Below are 24,756 nucleotides of genomic sequence, written 5' to 3'. Positions count from 1 at the left end.
CCTGTTCTGTTCAGAACTATTCCAAGTTAATGATATATAAATTTTAAGTGAGTAGCTGGCCCATTGCACTTCTCCAATATTGAGTACCAGGGGATCTTTTTTTTTGCCAAAATGCCTTCATTTTAAGGCCTTGAAAATTCATCTTTATTTAATTCCACACCTACTACATAAAATACCCCACTTGTTCCCATACATTCCTCAAGGATCAAGTCAAGGACTCATGGGAATAAGATTTACTGACAGAGATGATCAACTGCACATGTAGAAGACCCTATCCTATTCAACATATCCTGTGTGTATACTGGCATTTAGTGCCAGTCTTTGACTAGAGTTGCGAGTCTCCGTGAATCAGTTCTCAAGGCTCCAATTAAAGTAACAATACAACAAATATCGTTATTGTATTATATTTTCGTTTTCTGTTGTTGCATCTCCTGTAATCATTGTTTACATACTTGCGATACTGTTCTGTAGGAGCAAGCATAATATGTCACAATTTTTTATTTAAATATGAATATGAATATACTTTCCATTCGTAACTAATGTCATTATTATTATTTTTATTATTATTATTACTTTATTATTTTTATTACTAAAAATATTAGTCTTACTAAATTATTTTGTTTTCAGAACCCTGTTCCATTTCTCTGAAAAAGCAGGGGCTCAAAATTCATTCCAAAGTGGTCCAGAAAAAAATAATTGGTTGCTTGACCATTTCAGAAAAAATTCATATTTTTTAGGTGTATTCCCTTATGTTTTGATAGTACAAAACTAATCGTTTTTAAATTTTAATTTTTTTTAATTTTACGGGTTCAAAAGTGGCAGCCATTTTTGTTTTAAGCTTCATGTTGTATTTCGTGTTCTCAGGCATTACAATATTCTAAATTACTTTGCACTGGGTTGTTACTAAAGTAACAACCCAAAGTTGCCAAAAGTTATCGAATGTGAATGAATAAAATTCAATTTTCATAAGAGTAATTTCTCAAAGAAGGATCAGTCTTTCAGCCTTAGTTTTTTCTTTGCTTTTACATTTAAGAGCATAGTTGTTACTTTATATAAAATATCAATGGTGAGTAGGTTACCCTTTAAAGATTATACCCTTTTGAATTGAACTTTATCCAATTTTTCAATAATTCTGATTAATAATTATTTTTTGCAATATTTCTGTTAGAGGCCCAGGTAAAAATCTGAAAATTGTGCACATAGTCTCTATGGTATCAAAGTTCGGTATAAATTTCAACTTTTAGATTAAACTCAAAGTAAGTATAAAAAAATTGTGAATTCAAGCAAAAAGTGCTTGATTTCCACGTCTGGGATAAGTGGGCAAAAGAGTATAGTAATTCAGTTATTTACACACATATCAAACTAAGATAACTAACTATTTTGATAACAAATTCAGGATATGCTTTAATTATGTGTGGAAAATATGATTGCATAATGTTAAATTTAAAGACCGTAATGAAATCTAAAATTTTCAAAAATCGAATTAAAACAGCAGTCAGATAAAATGTAATAAATCGTTTCTTTGAACTAGTTCAGCATTGATTTAACAAATAATATACTGACAACTATATAATTTCTTCTCACCTTTAATCAGTTTCTACTTTAATGTTAATTTCACAGCTGTGAGATTTCTTCACAAACTTTGGGTGTGATGTTAAAAGTGCGCCCGATATGATGGTGAATTCCAGGGGAGTCATTTTTTTAAGTATATTTTTAATTGGCGTCCAAAACTTGATCCTTTTCATTATTTTTGAGTGAAGTTCTTGGTCCTGGTGGATGATGAAATATAACATGCACATCTTTGTTTCAATCATCTGTTCTTCACTTCTGCAGTCCACTTGATCATCATAAATATGCAATTGTGTCTTTATTATAAAGTTTCATTGGCACTATTTTTGCAACTTGATGATGGTGATGTGTACTGACATTTTAGCAAACTTTCTGATTGTGGTACAAAATAATGAAATGATCTAATGGCTTTAATTTTCTGACAATTGTTGTAGCTTTCCTTTAAGGTATTGGAACTGGCCTAGGACAAACTAGTACTGAGTAATTTAGAAGTTTGTAGATGCCTGCGAACATGAAAACCAACGTGAGGTATAAAACAAAAATGATTGTCATTTTTGAACCAGATACAATAAAAATCTAAAAAAAATAGTTTTGAACTACCAAAATATAAGAGAATGCACTTACAAAATATGAATTTTTTTGAGATGGTCAAGCTATTAATTTGTTTTCTGGATCACTTGGAATGGATTGACTTAAGGGTTATTCCTGTAAGACTTAAAAAATGTTTAGGTAACTAAGTTTATTTAATTATTTTTTATTTTTTTGCTAAGCAAAAGACCAACCTAGCAAGCTGCTGAATTAGCTGATTGGTGAATTCTCACCAGTTTAGCTGTCAATTGTTATACGTTAGTGTAGTCTAAGCAGTTAAAATGATGTATTAGGCCATGATTTATATATTAAAGATTAGATTTTGGTTCCTTCCCTGTCTTAATTTGTCCATACTATGATATAGCAGCTAGTGTTCTAGCCAATTAGATTGAAATTTAGATCAAAAGATTGTGGGTCTGGTTCTCAGTATAATATCTGTCATGTCATACAATTTCATCATCACTTCATTAGTCATGTATGAGATTTGTAATTTCTTTATGTCATAGTAAATAATAAGATAAGTAATTAATAATGCATAGTCTTCTTGCTTTAAAATTATGTTAAAAAGTGTAATAAATTGGTCTGGAACATCAATTTTTTTTTAAGTGAACAATTTCAATATTATATTTTGATTCCTAAATTTATTTTCATAATTTTAATAATAATAATAATAATAGTTCATTTTGATTGTTTTTATTATTTATTTTAATGAATTAAATAATTATATATTGACTGATATATGATTATTTGTATCTACGATTATGTTAATGTGTTTGAGTTGATGGCTGTTATAAATAAATTAGCTTTCCAAAAGCTTTCAACAGAGTGATAGCCTTTTTACCTTTTATCCAGAAGATTCTGAATTAGAATCATGACCAGGCTTGGCATTTTATCATATACTAGACAATTCATTTCTTATATCCATAACACATAACATAAAAGCAGTAATTTAATTTGACATCAGCCTACAGCTGCTAAAATAAAAAATTTATCTATAATTTAAAAAAAAAAATTAGAAATAATTTTTGGTGCTGCACATAATTTAACAGTCAGTTTTTTTAATATACGCCTAATTTATTGTTTATTTGCTGCTGTTTTATTTATTTATTTACATTTTGTTTTTTATTTGCTTTATTGTTGGTTATGGCTGTGGTAGTGGCAGTATAGTAATTCTTTAATATAAATGTACTTGGATTATTTAGATCTAAGATGTTAGTGTTCTCTGTTAAGAAATGTAGGCTGACAAAGGGCTAGCCAGCCACTTTGTACTACACTTCAGTATTATTGAAAAACTTACATAACGGAGGGGGGGGGGGAATGGTTTACACATTTATGCAGTGATTCAGTTTTTTTTTCTTTACTCATTTGACTGGTTTGATACAGCTATCCAAGATTCCTTATCTAGTGCTAGTAGTTTCATTTCTGTATATCCCCTACATCCCTAACAATTTGTTTAAAATATCCCAAACAATTTTATCCTTCCATCTGCCCCTCCAATATTAAAGTGACTATTCCAGAATGCTTTAATATGTGGCCTATAAGTCTTCCTTTCTTTTAACTATATTTTTCCAAATGCTTCTTTCTTCATCAATTTGCCGCAACACTTCTTCATTTGTCATTTCATTCATCCCATCTGATTTTTAACATCCTTCTAAAGTTGGTGTTGGCAGTTACTAAATTATACTTTGTGCAAAACTTATAAGTCGGTCCCCTCTTTCATTCGTTTTGCCCAGCCTATATTCACCCATTAATTTCCTTCCTTGTCTTTTCCAATGCTTGCATTCCAATCTCCAACTATTATTAAATTTTCATCCCCTTTTTTGTGTTTAATTGCTTCGTTAATTTCTCCATATACACATTCTACCTCATCATCATGGGCGCTTGTAGGCTTATAGACCTTAACAATCATTGTCGGTTTAGGTTTTGATTTTATCCTTATTACAATGATTCTATCACTATACATTTTGAAGTACTCTACTCTCTTCCCTATCTTCTTGTTAATTATGAAACGTACTCCTGCCTGCTCATTATTTGAAGCTGAGTTAATTATTCTAAAATCACTTGACCAAAAGCTATTTTCCTCTTCTCACCGAACCTCACTAATTCTATTACATCTAGATTTATCCTATCCATTTCCCTCTTAAAATTTTCTAACCTAGCAACTTTTTTAGATTTCTAACATTCCACGCTCCGACTCGTAGAATGTTATTTTTTGATTTTCTGGTGACCCCTTCCTTAGTAGTCCCTACCTGGAGATCCGAAATTGGGACTAGTTTACCTCCGGAATATTTTACCAAGGAAGGTGCCTCCATCTTTGTTATATGAAAATGCAGAGAGCTAAATTTTCTTTGAAAATAAAGCAGCTGTAGTTTTCCATTGCTTTCAGCTGCACACTACTCAGAGGATTGAGTGATATGGCCGTCCTGACCTACACCCTTAACAACTATTGAAAGAGCTGCTGCCCTCTTTCATGAATTATTTCTTAGTCTAGTTCTCAACAGATACCTCTCCAATATGGTTGCACCTTCGGTCCAGCTACTCTGTGTCACTGAGCACTCAAGCCCCCTCACCAGTGGCAACGTCTTATGATTCATAGAGGGAGAATGATTTAGTAAAAGGACGAAATCATCATGTAAGAAAGACTATATTCTTTCTTCAGCAGCTGGACCAGTCGAGATGGCAGTGATGCTGAATTTTAAGTTACAGCTTTATTTCTTCTCTGGAGTCTTATCTCTTTTATTCGTCTGTCTTTTTCCTTTCCAAGCAAAATGAATTGTACAGTTTTACTTTTACCTGCTGCATTGTACAGGGGTGTGTCTTTCAGATTCTTTCAGACTTGTAAAAGATGAACTCTGCTGATACTGCTGGCCATTTAAGACAGCAGTAGCAATTACAGTCGTTTGATGTGAAAATACTCAAATGGCATGCAGTAGAGTTAACTTTATGGTTTTTACAACAGAATTAAAACACCAGTAGACTAAAAAAGTTTGTTTACTTTGATCTTAAGAGTGATTTCACCAGCACCCGACAAATGCTTTCATTGCTTGTATATAAAGAAACCCGGTTTACATATACAATCATCAGGTGTTAAGGTAGACCAATGGCAGGTTGTAGCCCGGTTGGCATAAGTAACATGAACCTATATATTTAAACAGTAAACATTCATCTGATGGCTAGCATGTCCTGTAGTCACAAATATAACTTATTTGTGCAAGTAGGTATGGGTGGATTACAATGTTCAAATTAATTAGTGTCACTGTTAGTGTCACCTTATCATTTTCTACATAACTTCATCTATGCTTGATAATGTTCTTTTCTTTTGATAAATTAATTTATTAGCAAACTTTCATAGGAAAAAATGGTCTCCTAATTATACGTATAAAAAAATTAATGCTGATCTGATTTCTTTTTAAGTAGTCATTACGCCACCACCTGGACAATAGTAAAGAATTTTTACTTGTTAAATGTTTTTGGCCAGTTCATTAAGTTATCAGACTTCTTCTTTGCTATCATGTATTTAAGTTTCCACCTGTTTATGCCATCCTGTACTCTGAACTGATCTTGCTATCTCTTCCTCAGGTGTCCCACATCTCTCACCCCTATTGAACAGTAATCATGAAACTTTCTGGTCTTCGTAGATTCCACCATTTGCTGCACATGATCCAACCACTGCCTCTGATATAGCTCTGCATGAGAAAGTTGAAGATTTCAATTTTCTTATTCAATTCAAATATACAAAGTTCTTTTCAAATCTCTGAGGTTCTCCTTTTGTTAACTCATGTACAACCTGGCACTGATTTTAAGAAATGAGTTTCTGCTGCTTGCAGTCTTGATTTATGTGCAGCCGTCAATGTCCACATTTCGTTCCCAAAAAGAAACTGACATTAATCTGTAGAATTTAGAAGAGTATCTTTCCTCACCTTTTTTCTCAAGATACTGACTCCATTTAAATGATTAAAATTCACGTATATGATTAGATTTCACAGATATGATTAAATTTTATCACATATCTATTTCTTCTAAATACCATACCTATATCCTAAAAATCTGAAATTTTTCATTTGCACATTGATTACATTGTCCAAAACCATTTTAGACCCCAAAGGCCATTTCCCCTTAAAAGCCATAACCTTGGATTTGTCTGAGGAGCTATTTAAATTTTGTTTTTCTGTTAACCTTTGACTTTGACAGTTGAAGTAAATGCTCTCTGTGTTACATTTCATTATCTGTAATTATTACTACCATCTGCATACACCATCATCAGAATATTTTTGTTGTCCATACCATATCCATAAAAAGGTAACTACGATATGCATTTTCTAAGAAAATGTATATGTTGGTCCATATATACATTAAACAATGTATGGGATGTACTACATCCCTGATGAAGACCCTAACTTGTAATCACAATCATAACGCTCACTATTCCCTATCATACACATCTTTAAATTATATAAATTTCTAACTATCCTTATTAAATGTATTGGAAGACCACGTTGTCTCAACATATCTGAAAGTGATCGTCTACATACTTTATTAAAAGCTTTCTCATAATGTGTCTTTCTCTGAGATATATATATATTTTTTATCAGTTTTTTAAACTTAAAATGTTATCCATGCAGGATGTAACAATTCTAAAACCTGTTTGTTTCTCCAGTATGAATTATAATATTATAATCCTAATTCTAGGATATAACATATCAAGTTTAATCTTTATTCTAGCTTTAATTATTTTCAAGTAAAGTTTATATGATTGTAGTTCTTATTCTAGGTATAATTATTTTCAAGTAAAGTTTACACAATATATTCAGCAAACTAATACCGCAATATTTATTACAATCAGATCGGTCGCCTCTCTTAAATATCAGACATAATACAGCAAGTGCCCATTCATCAAGTATGATTTTTCTATCCCAGCAAAGGTTGAATAAGTGAAGTAGATGGTTGTAAACATCCTGACAAGCTTATTTTAACATTTTTTCTTTTAAATTATCACTTCCAGCAACCCTACTGTTTTTCAATTTGTTCATTGATTCTTGCTATTCCTTATATTCTAGTTTATCAATTGAGTTTGTAGAAATTATTTCATTAGTATCATTTTCATTTTGAAATTCTTCTCCACTCCATAAATTCTTGAAAAAAATAAGAAAACTTTCATCATCAATAACTGTTATGTTTGTTTTATCCTTTTTATCTGACTTTAAATGTTGCAAAATTTTATAAACTGTTCTTTTTCTCCTATGTATGTCATTCTCTATTTCTTGACACAGACACTTCCCAAACATCTTGTATATTTCTCGACTTTGATCTGCTCAGGGATTTGTACTCTCTTTTGTTTTCATCTCTTTAATCCATCAGTTATCTTTTATAAGATTGATTCTTCATCTTTATAGCAGCATTTTTTATTTCCTTATTCCAAATTTTAACCTTTCTACATCTAGTATTCTTCTTGGTATGACCAATAGCTTCATAAGCTGTCCTACTGGTTAGATTTTTTAAATTACTCCATTCTATTTCAATATCCTCACTAAACGGATATAGTTTATTGTACAGATTCTATCTTTCTTGATATAGATTTTTAATTAAATCCTCGTTAAGATGTACTTTCCATGATTAATTAGAATATATATCTCTGATCATTGTTTTATTTTTTCTCCACCTTTTCAGTAACTTCACACTTGTAGCCAGCTGGTAATGGTCACTAGCTATGTCACATCCTCAAAAAAAACTTGTGTATTTGTCTTTTCATTTGCTATAAAATAGTCTTTTATGCTTTGAATTCTTCTTTCTGACCAGGTGTATTTATGTATATTTCTGTGTTTAAACTATGCATTCATTATTGTAAAGTTTTCGTTATTGTCAAAGCAAAATTTCATAATATTTTCTCATTATTGTTTATAACTCTTCAATTATTTCAATACATTATCCTATCTATAGCCTTATTTCCTACTCTTGTATTTAAATTGCTACCTATAATCAAAGTCCTTCATATTACTGGCATCTGTAGTTTCTTGCAGTAGTTCATAAAACCTTTCTGTCTCCTCTTTCCTTCCTTCTTCCAGTGCATAAACACATATTAATAATAAATATTCTCCTTCTTTACATCGTAATGTAACTATTTTATCTAATATCCCTGTAAGAGCAAATTCTGTTTTTCCATTTCTATACTGATAAGCAGCCACACCAGATGATGCTTTCCTTTCTAAGTCTACACCACTGTATATCACTGAATAATCTGTTTTTGTTATAGGAACCTTTTTGCTTCTTTTTCGTTCAATTATCATATGTACCTGTTTTTCTTTCAAACATGTATTAGTTCTTCTTCCTCAGTAAATCCAAGAATATACAATCCTGAGATTGTACATTCTAAGTACATGTCTGTAGTTTTTCTGACATCACAAAATTTTTTAATTTTAATTTTCATTATGATACCAAATTCCCAATCCAGCTTTCTTCTTTTGGATGATTTTTAGTATTTGAGATTGTGGGAACAGGTTGCTGGCCCAATTGCAGGTAAGACTAGTGATGGTATTGCCACCTTCGAGCATCTGAACATGCCCTGGGTTTTATTCGGAGACCCACCTCCTATGTTCTTCCACTTTGTCCACTGAAGGGAAACTATTCCACATACACTTTTGAGACTGTTGACCGCTTATCATCTGTAAAATTAAGTTCCTTCACCCTAAAACATTGTTGGGAATAACCTGTTATGTTGTCTACATTGTTAAAACATTTTTTTCATCGGCAGAGCTTCTTTAATGTCAGCTCTTATGTGCCATGTTACAGCACCAAAAAAGGATTGTGAGGAATTGAAAAAGGTACAGTCCCACACAAATCTACCCCTGCCTCATCCTGATACTGCTGCTGTCTTGGTCTGGGACTGCTTATTTGGTAAAACCTTATTTGCAGCTAACCATAATATCTTAGGGCCGTTCACTATCCACCACCAACTTTGACCTGCCCCTAGACTGAGGCTTGCCCATGGCTATCAAATTTATAACTTAAAAAATTGTATTTTTACAATTTTACTATTTTGTTATCCTCCGTCCAGCAGGGTGATTATGTCTCCACTTTGGATCTGTTTGGCATTTTTCAAAAAGTATAAAGTTTATTTCTCATAAAAAAAAAAAAAGGCAGGCATTAGCTTAGGACTACAGCCTGTATTTGCCCCAAGTGAGTAGATATATAAACTCAGTAAAATAATGTATTTTATTTATAAAAAAAGAATTTCAGTTAAAATGCATAATTATAATACCTTATTTCTTACCTACCTCATTACACCCACTGCTTTTTATTTTTCTAATATGTAAAAAGTTTAAAATTTAGACAAGCCGTGTTAAATTTGTCACTAATTGTATATAATGAATTATATTATTATTACTATTTAATAAACAATATAGCCAGTAAGAAGAGCCCTATATACCTTCAAGCTAATTTAAAGAAAATACCGTTCTTATAATCGGCCCATGAATTCATAACTTTGATGAAACAAGAGTGATATAAAATGCCGAATAGCACAGGCAAAACGAACCTTCATTCAGAATTATAATCTGTTTACATCAAAAATTAATTTAAACGTCAGGAAAACATTCTTGAAAGTATATGTTTGGAGCATCGCTTTATATGAAAGTGAATGAAATTTGGACAATCGGAGTACCTGAGAAGAAAAGATTAGAAGCTTTCGAAATGTGGTGCTATAGAAGGATGTTAAAAATCAGATGGGTGGATAAAGTGACAAATGAAGAGGTATTGCGGCAAATCGATGAAGAAAGAAGCATTTGGAAAAATATAGTTAAAAGAAGAGACAGACTTATAGGCCACATATTAAGGCATCCTGGAATAGTCGCTTTAATATTGGAGGGTCAGGTAGGAGGAAAAAATTGTGCAGGCAGGCAATGTTTGGAATATGTAAAACAAATTGTTACGGATGTAATGAAACTACTAGCACTAGTTCGGGAATCTTGGAGAGCTGCATCAAACCAGTCAAATGACTGAAGACAAAAAAAAAAATTTAATTTAATTTATAAATGTTAATATTTTTATAATTTCCTTCAATTCATTGTAATTAAAATTTTTGTAAAATTTCCATTCTTTTCTAATATAACTATATGCTTATTGTATCTTTTGTGCATTATATAAATAATAATGTAATGGTAATCATTAAAAATTTTAATAGCTATCAGGAACAGGATCAACTATAGAGTAGTGATACATTTTTTATAGGGAAGATTAATCATTAATTTATGTAGAGTTAAAGAATATATTAGTGATGTTGTGTAGATGAATGTAATTTCTCCAAACCAGATTAAAATTTATTTCGAATGAGTTTTTTACTTTATTTTTCAATTCAGGTGTGCTGGCTGAATTAGTAAAACTATTTTTCCGTAATATAATTAAATAATATTATTTTTTAAGAGTAATACTTTATGCGAGCAGGTTTTAATCATAAATAATAGAATAATATGGTTTTTACTTTCCCATTTTAATATGGATTTTCATTAGAATTTCAATGTTTCATTTTAGATTTTATAAATTGTTTAATTCTAATAGCTTTTAAGTTTAATAGCAATGATGTTTACTTTTCAAAAATGGAGTGACACATTTAACACTATACTTATTAGTTATTATCTAGATGATGTTATAATGCTTAAAAAACTTTCTAGCATTTATATAATACACATGCACACAAGGGTCGTCCAGAAAATAAAAACTCTTTTTGTTTTTTAACACATTGATTGTAGCTTTAATATGTGCATCATAATCTACATTTTTTAAGATATTTTTCCACATAATCACCTCCTGACTTCAAGCATCTGTCAAATCGTAGCACTAGTTTTTGCATGCCTGTATGTTCACGGTCTGTTACATGAAAGTGATGGTCAAGACAGGTGATCATGACTGCTTAATGGACTGGCAACAGCTATCCATTAAGCCAATCACAAACAGTTGTCTTGACATTATTGTCATTTTCATGCAACATAGACTGTGAACATACAGAAAATTTATGACTAAGTTTGTCTAGTTATGAAACTCCAGTTCTCTTTTACATCAATCTGCTCTCTCAGCTGTTCAGTGATGAGACTAGCATGTCCTGAGCATTGCCCACAGATTCAGATGTTCTCCCTACCATAAATAAACGACACTATATCCTTAAATTTCCTTCATATATTATATTGTCACCATACATGGCAGTAATTTGATAATAATTTCCACAAGACAAACACCTTGCACATTCAAAAAATGTGACCAATAGTGCCTCACAATCTGCAGAATTTTCAGTTTTTTTTATTCATTATAGTTAAAAAAAATCAATCTGCATCGCATATTTAAGAAATTTCGTATAGCAGTTGCAGAATAATTGAGATCAACTGACCTTGATCCATTGTTGTGAGTGAAGCTGCACGGTTCTTACTTTCTGGAAGACCTCTGTATATATATATATATATATATGAATATAATTTTTTTTGAAAACTTATATTTGATTGATACAAACAAATATCAATCATATGTATGTGGGTAAATGTATTAAAAGTACTTAATTCTGTGTTTAATTTTTATTTATTGATATTTATTTTTTTTATATTAATTTTATATGTTGGTTTTGCTTTTGTAGTTCATTTGCACAGTGTGTTATTGTGTTATTTTCTTTTGTGTTAGGTTTTGATGGGATTCTTAGTTGGCAATGACTTCATACCTCATTTGCCAAATCTACATATTAATAATGGAGCCTTACCTATTCTGTACAAAGCCTATATTGATATCTTACCAACAGTTGGAGGTATTTGGTTTTTTTCACTATAATACTGTCTGTTAAATACTGTGTTTTTATTTTTTGATTTGAAACCACATTTAAATTAAAGTGTGTTAAGATACCTTTTTTTTTTTGTAGTTTTACTGGACGGCTTTGGGAAAAATTTTAAGTCATAGTTCATAGGGGCTACAGTTATCAAAAACTATAATTTTGATACTTTGTTGTTTTTGTTTTTGGAAGCAACAAGATGTAGAAGCTCTAGTCAGAATTTTGTTAATTGACATTTAAAAAATATGTAATCTGGTTTTTTGTATTTTAAGATACCAATATTGTTAATTAATTGTTGTAGAGCAGTGATTCTCGTCCTTTCTAGCTTCATGTCCCCCAAAAAGTAAAATAAAAGGTAATGAATATTTCACAACTCTTCAATCCTAACCCAATGAAACTAGTTAAAACTATTAAGTTGTGTTCATAGTGATGGGTATGAATATTATGCATGTATGAAGTGTACAAACATGAACAATTTACAGGTTCCAACTTGATGTGTATGTGCTCCTTGTAATTAATCCGCTTGCTTAATATTTGCTGTGAGAGCATCATGTTTGAACATGCATATGATACGTTTGAACATGTCATGCTCTCAGGATTATAAAAGAGGCATAAGGGATTGCAGAATGTCAGTTTAGTTTTAAACATGAGGTGTGCATCTGGAGCTTTTATTTAGGTTTTTAAAAGTGTAGTTTCATGATAAATAATAATTGAGGTTTCATTTTTTTTAGTGTGCGGTCAAACTGTGTAACTGTCTATTTTTAATTACATTCTTATGCAGAATGGATATATTTGTGAAAAAACAAAGTGAGCATCTTTATCTAGTGAATTGATTGCTAAAAAGACAAGATTGTACACAATCATGGTTTTTACCTCATTGGATGGAAAGCCACAGTACGTTGTTTACACGAAGCCATCAAAATTTATTTGACACTTGGAAACTCAACATCCTGATCATAACCTTGGAATTTTTTGAAAGAAAATTACATAGGCTGAGAAAACAACAAGATTCTTCTATTTCTGATAAAAGTTCACTTGAAACATCTTATCTTGTAACATTAAGAGTGGTTAAGATGTCCAAATCTCATAAAATTGCAGAAAACCTCATATTGCTTGCTACAGTTGATATGGTCAGTGTTTTAATAGGCGTAGAAGAAGCAAAAAATTTGAAAAATTCCACTCTCTAATGACACTGTATCAAGGTGAATCGATGACATGACTGTCAAAATTTGCAATTAGATAATTCAGAGAATTGAGAATTTCTAAGTATTCAATATGATCAATCAACAGATGTGGCAAAAATTTCTACATTCTTATGTTTGGTGTTATATGAATGCAATAGGGACAGATCAGTAAAAAAAATATGTTGTTTTGCAATTCAATACGTGGTCATGCAACAGAATAATATCTTTTTGATGTTTTTTTATGAAACTACTAAAAACTGTAACATAGATTGGAGAAAATATATTGTAGTATGTAGTGACGGTGCAAAGTAATAACAGGAAAGAATGGGGGATTTCTGAAAAAACTAAAAGATCATCTTATACCAATGGCGGAATGGACGCACTGCTTCCTTCATAGACATACTCTTCCCACAAAAAATATGCCGGAAAATCTCAAACAAGTTCTTCGTAAAGCTGAAAAATGGCTAATTTTATTAAAAGTCAGCCCTACAAAATAGGCTGTTTGCTAAACTATATGATGAAATAGATGAAAGTCAGATGTTTTTCGTGGGAGAGTGTTAATTCTGGAGATGAATTAATATTTTTCCAGGATAAACGTTCTCAATGTTTAGAGAATGTCAGTTCTCAATGTTTTTGCAGGATAATGAATATATGTTGCTATTGGCTTACATAGCTGATGTATTATTGTATTTAAATGACTTGAATGTGAATTTACAGGACATGATAAAAACATGTTATTAATGATAGACAAAGTTCATGCTTTCATTAAGAAGCTTGATATCTGGATTATTCGCCTTTAAAGCAAACATTTTGTTGATATTTTTCTACTCCAATTATATTGAGAAAAAATTTGGATGAAGACACTACAATTACTCAGTACAATTTAGATAGCATTTAGATGCATTTGCGTGAGCTAAAAATTCAGTTGGCAGAGTATTTCCTGGAGGATAAAAATAATTTCTCAAAGAAATGGGTATTGAATCCATTTAGTGAAAACATTTCAGCTTCTAAGTTAACAGTTGAAATTCACAACCAACTCATTGAAATGTTTTTTGATAAAACTTTACAACTACAATTCACATCTGAAGATTTAAATACACTTTGGCTTGCTCGTCAAAATGAATGTGGGAATTTAGTCACAAGCATTGAAATTATTAATCTCTTTTGCCATGTCCTCTGTGAAACCTGTATGAAACAGGTTTTTTTCGATGGTTATGCTAAAAGCTAAATATAGGAATTGTTTTTTGTCGCTTGAAAAAATTTCCTTTGTGTGTTTTCTAACATAGAGCCATGCACGGTGATACTTTTAAATGAAAAACAAATGCGACCATCTCATTAATTTATTTTCTTTACATGCACACTTAAAAATGTAAGTAAAATGTTTTTAATAAATGATTTTTTTCTTATAAAATGATTTCATTATTGTTTATGTGTAAAGTTTTAGGCCAGTTTCGCTAACCAACCCCCCCCCCCCCCCCCCCCGACGTATCACCACGATCCCACGTTGAGAAATGTTATTGTAGAATATAATTGTTAAAAGTCTGGCAACCCTGTTATACATTCAAAAGCTGTATTTATATCAAAAATCAATGATTAAATACTGGAACTGGAAAAATATTTCAGAAGTTATAATAAAAAAAGAGATTGATCTACAACTTCTCAAGCGAAGGATATAATGTTGTTTATAGAGATGGTTCTTTTCTTTTTTTAAGTACTGTTTGCTAAATTAGTAATTATGGTAGATTTTTCCTATTTATTATTTTATTCTACAATCAATTATAAATATAAAAACAAGCAAAAATGGAAAAAAGTGATTGTTATGTACACTCAGGGCTCTGTGAATACATTTAATTCAAAGTTAAGTGTTTATGTGAACGTTACTGAGAAAAACATGAGTTTTTCTCAGGATTATTTAATCTGTATGTTTATAGTTTTTCTCCTTTCTAATTAAAAATAAATCAAAGAGTTGCTAACCTAATCACCTTCCAATTGGGTTCCATGTAAACATTGTGGAAGTTTTTGAAGAAACATTGCAGTTTCATTCTTAGATCAGCTGACTAGCTCTGAGTAATAGTAAAAAGAAAACAGCATGAATTTTATGTTAAATTTATTGGCTTTCTTGTATAAAATTGTTTTGTTAATATAGTTGCTATACATCTGAATGGAAGAGCCATTTGTTATTTATGGGATACGTACATTGTATGAGGTAGTACAGTATACTAGTGTAATTTTTTGTTTGATGAGTCAGTGGGACCCCATTTACAAGTGAAGTGTTGAGCTTGCTAACAGGTTCCACAAGAGTGCATATGTGTGCCTGCACCCTACCAACTAAACTTCCTATCTCACTGGTTCTCCCACCCCCCTGGAGCCAGACCCGCAATTAAACATTACTCAGCCCCAGGAGGTGTCTTCAAGCTCGGGGGATCCAGAGTTTCTATGTGTCATCACTGTCACCCACCACGCAAGCGTGGACGAATGTCGGCCCCCGGAGGAGGCTGACCTTCACCCCTTCGCACTTTGGTCCAAGTCTTCACCTCAACTGAGGGCTTTTACCGTGGTTAAACTAACATCTGCTCAATCACGCTCATGCTAGTCGTTTCCTTGTATGCTAACTTCTGACTGCTTAGTTTTTAGAACATTGCTGACAAACTTAACAGCATCCCATTCTGAGTGACCTTGTAGCATATCACCTGTACTATTCTCCGGAATCAAACCCTCTAGGTTGAGCTGACGTCTCACATGTTCCCATCTGTTGCATACATAAAAGTGTGTTGAGTAGTGTCCTTGGCTTCACAGTATAGGCAGTCTGTGGCATCCCTCCTGTGGAATCTGTTCACTTAATTGGACACAATTGATTGTTTATGCAGTTGACAGTCATGGGCTCCCCTCTAATGCCCTACTTCTCTCTGCATGCCACATATTTCTGAGGGGCTTTGCATTTAGCACGCTTGTGACCAGGGCCCCCACACTTGTAGCAACAATTGCTGCAGTCCAGCCCCCTGCATTGTGGAGACCTGTGGCCAGACTCCCAACATCTGAAGCTGTGTGAATCCTGCTTTTTAATCTCAATCCGGCAAGAGTGCTAGCCAATCACCATCCTCTTAGATGTCATAAGCAGATCACCCTCCCTGGCAGGTAAGATTACAGTGGCATTTTGACAGTTACCGTATGCAGGTCTTAAGGATGTTATCTTTACCTCCACGTCTTTCTGCAGGATCCTCTTGACTGTCTCAATCACGTTTTCTTTTGTCGCATCCACATCAAGGTCCTTGATGTGAAGAATGACCGATTTCGATCCTGCTCCCTTGTCTGTCAAGGTTATGTCTGTACAGTAGCCACTACTATTGGCATTGACTCGATGTCAGCAATCTTTGTGAGTTCTGTTATGATGTGGTCAACCGTCTCCTATCCCTCACCTGACACAGCGAGCACATAATTGTTGCCAATGTTAGGCAGTTCTTCATCGATAACCAGTACCTTCGTAACCGCAGTGTCCTTGAGCACAGCACCAGGCTGAAGATTACCCGCATTGAAGATGCCTTCTTGCTCCAGGAGCAGCCAGGCAAACTCGACTTGCAAAGGCCCCGTTCCTATTTTCATTTAAAGTTTAAGATATGAACCTTGGTACGCTCATCCTCCTCCTGTAGCATGCCTTTCTTCTCTACTCTTTTCAAATGAACTGTGTAGCTATCTCTTATCTACAACCTCCCTGGTGCCTTTTTAAGGATTTCCAGAAGGATTATGGGGTCGGCCCTGTAGTCTTATTCTGCTTATCTTCAGTACTTTTCTCTTTGGTAAGATCTCTCACTCAGTCAGTTAGATCCTTGGCAGCTAGATGGGATTGAAGAGAAAGGGTTGAGGTAATAAAGGTGAAGGAAAAATTCCTCCAGACCACCAGTCAGCACTTAAGCAATAATTCACTAGTACTCACCAAGTGCTAGTTTATGTGCTGTGTGTTGTCTGTCTATGTGCGCACAGCCAGCAGTCAGTCAAATGTGATCCTTATTGCCAGTAGCAATAAGGTTGTTCCCAGAAAACATGCAATAAAAAATGTGTCCGTTGTCCGATGAACTTAAAATATGTGAAAACGTGTTCAGAAAAAATTCACCCAAGAAAAACAATCATTTGTGCCAAAATAAAACAAAAAACCCAGTCAAAACTATGACAATCACAGGGTAAAGTGACACACGTCCACACTGTGTGAGCTCTCTTACTCAACTTGTACTAGTGTAATTAGGTAAAGTTTTCTTTTATGTTTTTAAATGACTATACATTTTAAAATATGTGGTCCTTTCTTACTGAACCAAATGCAAGTGTCATTAGTTCCTCAACATGCTTAAATACTGGTTAAATTTCACACTAGAAGGTTTGACCAGAGAATTATCCTTCGGAAAGATAGTACACTGTAATGTGTGTACTATGAGGTTTCGATTAATTTTGTCATACCATGACAGACTGGGTTGGATGTGGAAATGGCAGCTTGGTTGCTACAACTGATAGGCTAACTTAACTGTATGAGGGAATATAATAGAGAGAAATTCTTTATCACACATTTTCTAGTAACTTAAGATGAATGCTAGACTCAAATGACATAAGTGGTTTTAATCATTGATGTAAGAATAATTCATAGTATTTGGAGTGAAATGAGACTGTTCTGATCTACATAAAGAGCCCAAACTGAAGATTTGTATACATCTGTGCATTATTCTTTTACATTTTTAAATTCGTTAATCTTTTTCTACGTTAATAATTAAACATTACTCTTTAGTAATTACTTTTATAATTTTCTGATACTGTTTCTGTCTAAGTTAAGTTTGGTTCCGTAAAATCATTATACAGTAAGGCATGTTTACTTATTTATCATTGTAAACATATCTTTACCTCTATGTAAAAAAAATACTCTGTCATCATAGGAAGATACATTGTACAAAAAAATTAAAATGTTTCATGTCAAAAAAATTTTAATAATTGGTAGTTTTTTAAATAAATTTTTTGATTATTTTTTACTTTTATGATGAATTTGCATGTAAAATTTAATATTACAATAAAGTATGAAGGGATTCATCAGATATTTCATTTATTCATGTAATTTAGATATGGCTGCTTGTAATCAGTTACTAATATTTATTATACCACTTAATCATCAGTAAGAAACAGTTTAATAACAATTAAGAGTTATAGTACAGCTTATTACTGTTCTAATAGAGTTACTTTGAATGTCTTTAGTCAGTTTTGTTAAGTCAGGGGGTCAGTTAACATCAGTATCACAGGAACTGTCAGTTTGAGGCCTGTATGAAAATTTTACTTAATGTTTATAAAAAATGTATAACCATATAAATGTTATATTGTTTGTAGATTCTTGTGTACTGATTATGTTCAGTAATATTATTTTTAACTTCTATTTTAATTGTAGGTTATATAAATGAAGGAGGCAAATTGAATTTAATGAGATTTCAGAAATACATGGATAAGTTGGCTGGTTTTGATTTAAGTCAATTTAGAGATATATATGCAGATCTTAAATACTTCCAAGGAAAAACTGGAAGACGACCAAATGAAAAGGAAAGAACTAGTGTAAGTTTTATTTATCTTTTTATTCTCCTCAAGCACTATGTTATAATATCAAACAATATGTTGGTGGTTACCATACAATTTCACGGGAGGCGATCTTGGTGATCACAGGCATGAAACCAATAGACTTGATTGCATCTGAGAAGCAACAGCGTTATGTTGCTAAGAAGTTGGGTGAATTGACTTCGGAGAAAGTAAAAGAGATAGAACAGCATGGTCCTACCTTGTGGTAGGCCAGATGGGATGAGACAGAATGTGGGCATTATATGCATGATCTTTTCCTTAATGTTGTTGATTTGTGGGATGCTTTTCGGGTGCACTCAAACAAGTATGTGATGCAATTTCTTTGTGGGCATGATGCTTTTCGGGACAGACTTCAGAAATTCAGCCTGGTGGATTTTAGACTATGTTTATCATGTGATATGTGAATGTGCCAGGTATGACTTAATGCGCACAGAGACCATTTGTAGGCTTGTTATTATTGGGTTGACACTTGATCTCTGTGTTAATTAGAAAAGCCGAGCTAAATGGGTGATTCTTCGTGTATGTTTGGTTTTATTGTTATTTTGTTGCTGTTTTTGTTTCTGTTTGGTATAGATTTTTTTTTGGTTATGTTATGTTACATTATTTATTTTTAGTGTTATGTTTTGTTAGTGGTTTTATGATTTATTGTGTGTCGAAATCATATTTACCTTTCAGGTAGCTAGAGTTCAGTTTCTTTGTTTTTAGAAAGTCATTCAGTCTTGTTTGAGACTTGGCTAGATGTATTTTGTTTGGAGTTAATGTTAATTGTAGGACACCAATGGGAATGTCACTTGTGGTATTCGCATTGGTGGCATCCTGGCTGAGGCTTAACTGAAAGACGTCATTGCTGAGGCACTGAAGATGATCTCTGGTAAAGCCCATAAGGGTTAGGAATCAGAAGGGGTGGTGTGGTGACTGAAACTGCCACATGAGGTTGTCTTCCCCTATGGAGTTAGGATGTTATAGTTTACATCTTGTTCTTCCTCGACTTTTGCCAGAATATGCTTATGCTGTCTCATGTGCAAAAGGCTCAATATGTTTTAGACTACCTCTTATAATATACAAGTGATCTCTAATAATGTATTCATGTTTTTATTATTTTTTGGGGTGTGTATGTTCAAACATGTCCTTTGCCTGTGTGAATCATGGTTAATGCTTCTGAGCTTTCTGTTGTCTTTGTGAAAAGTACGCATTTATAGAAATGAAAGGACTTTACAGAAGGTTTTTGTTTTCAGGTGTTTCCCAAAAACCACTGTCTTAGTAATGTGTTTTTGGTTATAAAAATAGTGTACATGTTTTACTACTGTCCGTAGTGAAAAATATAATTTTATTCATATCTTTTAATGTGATATTTTAAAAATTATATTTCACATATTATTATATTCTAATGAATACTTACAGAATAAATTCATTCTTCATTTCAGCCAACTGTGTTGGTAATTAAATAGTGTAGTTCTCATAAGAAAGTAAAACATCATATCAGCAAATATATGTTTTTAAAGTTAATTACGGCCAGCATTGAAAATAGATACTGTTACATTTAGAATAATAGAAAAAAGTGCAAACATTGTAAAAATATTGTGTTAAAAAAGTAATCACCGAAAAGACAAAAAAAAAAAAATCATTATGAAAAGTTAATCAAAACATGTTCACATTTTTTTATGATACATTTCAAAAAAATTGCCTATTTACAGAGGAGGTAGACCTGCATACTGGGAACAATAATTTTAGTAACTTTTCTCCTATTCATAAAGTTCAGATTTATAAGAGGAAAGGATCACTGATTTTATGACAGTAATAGTTTTTTAAAGATTTGTTTATTCTTTCTGTTTTTTACTCTTTGTGCAAATTATAAAGTCTTCCTTTCTAGAGGCATTTGGATGAGGCTAGTAATTATCCTTAAATAAAAAGTGACCCCATTATTTAAGGTTAAGTGGCTAACCAAGTTCTCTTCAGTTATTTTCTAAGTCACTTTTTTAGTTTACTCCTTCCCAGAAAGATCTAGATTGGAAACTCCTTTACAAACACTTACATGGTGTACCAGGCCAGAGGATTCCATCAACATACTTTGGAGCCACACAGAATTTTCATTTCTGAACTGGGATTAGATGCATTAATCACATGGTCTAAAAAATCAGAAGTTAAATTTACACACTTGGTTTACAGAAGTGTGCTACCATTTTTAAATAAGACTAAGTAATATTTGATTATAAAGAAAGAAAAAGATGTTTTGAGTAGACAATTGATAATCGTTAAGTAAGTTCTGATGTAGGTTAGGCAGAGTTGGTCATAATCAGTCAGAATGCAGAAGTCACATAAGATGCAGAATGAGCTAGACAGAACTCTGAACTTGCCAGACAAGAATCAGAAGAAACAAGTCAAGATTTGGTAATATTGTTATACTCGTTGGCTGATGTAGGGCCGGATGTGATAGCTGAACCACAACAACATAATCAATTGTACTTAGTGATAACATATTTACTGAATGATGAGAGAAGAAGTGGCGCTCGTGCATAGTTAGTGTCGCTTACTAAGCCTTGAAGAGGTTGTAGGGGAAAAATTTGTATGACAGAATTGTAGTGAAACCATTAATGTCAAATGACTTGAAAGTTTTGAACCATCAGAAGAATATTATAAGTATCATTACACTGGAAATAATATTTTTTAAAAATTATACCTGTTTACAATGATCTAATTGTCTCTTTTGTGTAGCGAATAATCTATTATTGCAACAAAATTGTAGTGTTGCGGATAAATTTTTATTTGAGCAATATTAATACATTTTTTATGCAGTTAAGATACTGTAAATCCTTAAAAGTGGGATTCATTTAAAATCAATTGATTGAGCGTAACGCTGTTTAGATCGGTCAGTAACTGTTGACGTTACTGTTTTGTTTACCTTATATACATTAATTCAGCTGTGAAAGTGTACTGGCAAACAAGGACTATGTTATCTCTTCAGAAAATTAGATTTGGCAGTGTTATTTTTTATAATTATAAATAAAAGTATAAATTAATTATAATAATAATTAAAATAAATTTGAGATGTTTTATTTTTACACACAATCAGAATCCCAAGTCATAAAACAAGATTATTGTAAAGAATAACAGTTTATCTACTGGAAAAATTAATCAAGACAACCAAACAGCTAAATTTTTGTTAAAAAAATACTTTTTAATGTTATCTAAAAATTATATAATAAAAAATTGTAATTGAAATCACATGCCTAAAATTTCATGTTTATTATAAATTATTTCAGTAAGATATTGGAGTAGATCTTAATGATATGCATTGCTTTTTAACTAATCTGTACAATGACAAATATCAGTACAAGCAGTTGGTGAGTAATGGAAACCCATAACAACTGCATATCTCTAATAAAATTTTAGGACACCAGAACATTCATCATCACTTATTAATGTTGATAAAGTGTTCTGATATGTGTTTTTTAGTCAAATGTATAAAACATGAAAACTATTGATTATAAGTAAGTAAACTAAACTGTTATATTTATAACGTCATAAGTTTCTACTTTGAACAGATTAGATTTGCAGATTAGATTTTATGTCTTCCTCCAATCCCTTTAGCATCTTGCTCTTGGTCTTGCTAAATTTTGGTAGTAACTACTAGATAAAACTTGGATATAATCAGATAACATTTTACCTTTCATTTATACTCATCATTTACAGTTATAGTTTAATTTCTGTGGATAGATTCTTTCTTGTCAAAATCAATCCTTATTTAACTACAGTAAAATTACAATAATCCAGTATCCAGTGGTTTGACATATTTAGGTCCAATCTTGGTCATGCTCTACAAACCCTATAAACAACATTCATTGTTATTCAGATGTACTTCACAGCTATGTGTTACTCAATACAATGTCATTTGACTGCCATTTAGCTGTAATTTAAAGTCTATTAAATTTGTAGAAAAAAAATGGAAAGTGATGAGAAAGAAGGTATTTCAAATATATAGTATCATATAGTGTTAGGATATTGAGTGGTTGACACATTCTTAAATTTAAACAGTGCAATAATGTTAACTGTTACAGTAAAAAAGCTAAAGAATGTTTCTTATTCTCTGAATTGTGTTTTTAGAAAAAATCCTGTGTATTGATAATTTTGCTGTGCCAAATGATACTCAAGTGTATTCAGTTTTCTGAATTTTACTGCAATCCTAGTACAGTTTCTAAACTTATAACATACCTAAGAAGTAAGAATTTCATTCCAGTAGTTTCTTTTCTACTTCTTTTTCCTGAGGTATAAAGTTCAATGCCATATTATAACATTCAGATTTCAATGACTTCAAACATCCTCGTCAGACTGATGTGCATGTGTGAAATTTTATGTTTCTTGAAATTTATTTATTTTTTAACTTAATGTCTTAATAAGATATCTAATTATTACCTGAATAAATTGAAAGATGTGTTTTGTTTTCAACTGGTTCTTCTAAAAAAATGCTATTATTTTTTTAATGCAGGTATCGTTGTAGAATGAATTTCTACTATGATAATAAAGATCTTCTTCATATGTCTTATTCTTTTTTCTCTGTTTAATTATATAATTTTGTGCATAGTTCTGCAGTTTGATTAATTATGAGTTTTTAATTTAAAAATATCTATTTAAATCAATTGCTACTGAGCTACTTTCTGTTCATATTATCTCTAATGCCCTTATGCATTCTTGTTCACATATTCAGGACTTTTATCCTTATTTTTGCATCATCATATTAACTGTTTTCTGGATCCTTTGTCTGCTATAAAGTAGTAAATAGTGAATTTTAAAGAGGCAGATAGATAACTCTAATCTCTGAGTGGATAGGTTTTCATAGTTTTTATCTAACCAGAAATAATTTTACTTGCCTTAACCAAGTAAACAAATATTAATTTTTCCCCTTTTATTGTTAATGTATATGCAAAATAATTGTGTCAAAAAAAATGATTGAACAAAATTTATCAATTCTTTATTGACATTAAATGTTTTATTACACATGGATTAAAATAGCTTGACAGCTATACCCGATGCATACAGTTTGAACCTGTGATAAAAAAATAACTAAAACTACAGCAAAAAAAAATCCTTTATCTAATTTTGGGCACAATGAGCAATTCAGCTCTAAATCAGGCACTAATATGCCACAAGAGTCGATGTACTTAATTTTGCCGCCGATCTTTTTTGTAAAGAATTACGTATTACCTAAGTGTAATTACTGACTTGCAGTTTACTAAATCATTTGATGTATATATTTGTAATATTGATTCAATTGTAGTAAAATATCAAACATTTATTTTCAGTACAAGATTACCGGTGAAGGTAGTTCAAAAAATGAAGATACAGTATCTGTAAAGGATCCTGACTTGGCAGCTTTGATACAGTCAACGAATATTATGTTGGCTGACAATGATTGTGATAATGATGAACTTGATATTTATTATTCTAGTAATGATGAAGATGATGGAGTTGAAGATGCCTTAATATTTGCTGAATTTCATCAACATAAAAATGATTATTATGTTAATAAACTTGAATACGACAAAGTTACAACGTAAGTATATTTTTGGATGCTACATGGCAAGCTTTTTATTTATTTAATGAAGTAATTACGTGTTATTGATATTACAGTATCCCTTCCCTCTACTGGCTCCTTGGTTTAGTGGTAAGTGTTGTTAGATCTTCCCTGCTGAGTGGAGTTTGCGTATATAATGCATTGTTTTCTACAGAATTATTTTGTTGCTTTATACTATCTAATCTCCTTCTTACAACTGGTGAAGCATTTTAGCTGTAAATAGAAAAAAGAGATTTGCATTCTTTGAGGGTATTACTGTTGTTCACTCACTGTGGTGAACGAAGTGAAGGCCCAGATGTAAAGCAGAGTATCATCTGCATTTCAGATGGCTTGGCATACTGACATGAGTCAATGAATTCAACTCTCAGTGAGGAAAGGCAATAGAAACATCTTTATTGTTCAGTCTCCGTAGGAAACCTGGCAAGGTATGCTTGTTCTTGCGAATAGGTAGT

The 24,756-nt window shown here is 31.9% G+C and overlaps 1 protein-coding gene across 3 annotated transcripts in view; it reads left to right on the top strand.

Moving 5' to 3' along the window:
• The window catches only part of pcm (5'-3' exoribonuclease pacman), a 188,186-nt gene that overhangs the window by 43,002 nt on the left and 120,428 nt on the right, over window positions 1-24,756 (top strand). For all 3 annotated transcript variants that reach the window (XM_075355315.1, XM_075355316.1, XM_075355314.1), the window contains exons 7-9: window positions 11,815-11,935; window positions 18,554-18,714; window positions 24,033-24,283. In XM_075355315.1, the coding sequence (XP_075211430.1) occupies window positions 11,815-11,935; window positions 18,554-18,714; window positions 24,033-24,283 (533 nt within the window). The remainder of the gene's footprint in view (window positions 1-11,814; window positions 11,936-18,553; window positions 18,715-24,032; window positions 24,284-24,756) is intronic.

This window comes from Lycorma delicatula, chromosome 2 (genome assembly GCF_047948215.1).
Source record: "Lycorma delicatula isolate Av1 chromosome 2, ASM4794821v1, whole genome shotgun sequence".
Classification (NCBI taxonomy): domain Eukaryota; kingdom Metazoa; phylum Arthropoda; class Insecta; order Hemiptera; family Fulgoridae; genus Lycorma; species Lycorma delicatula.
Note: the sequence above shows the minus strand (reverse complement) of the source record. Positions and strands in the feature narration are given on the sequence as shown.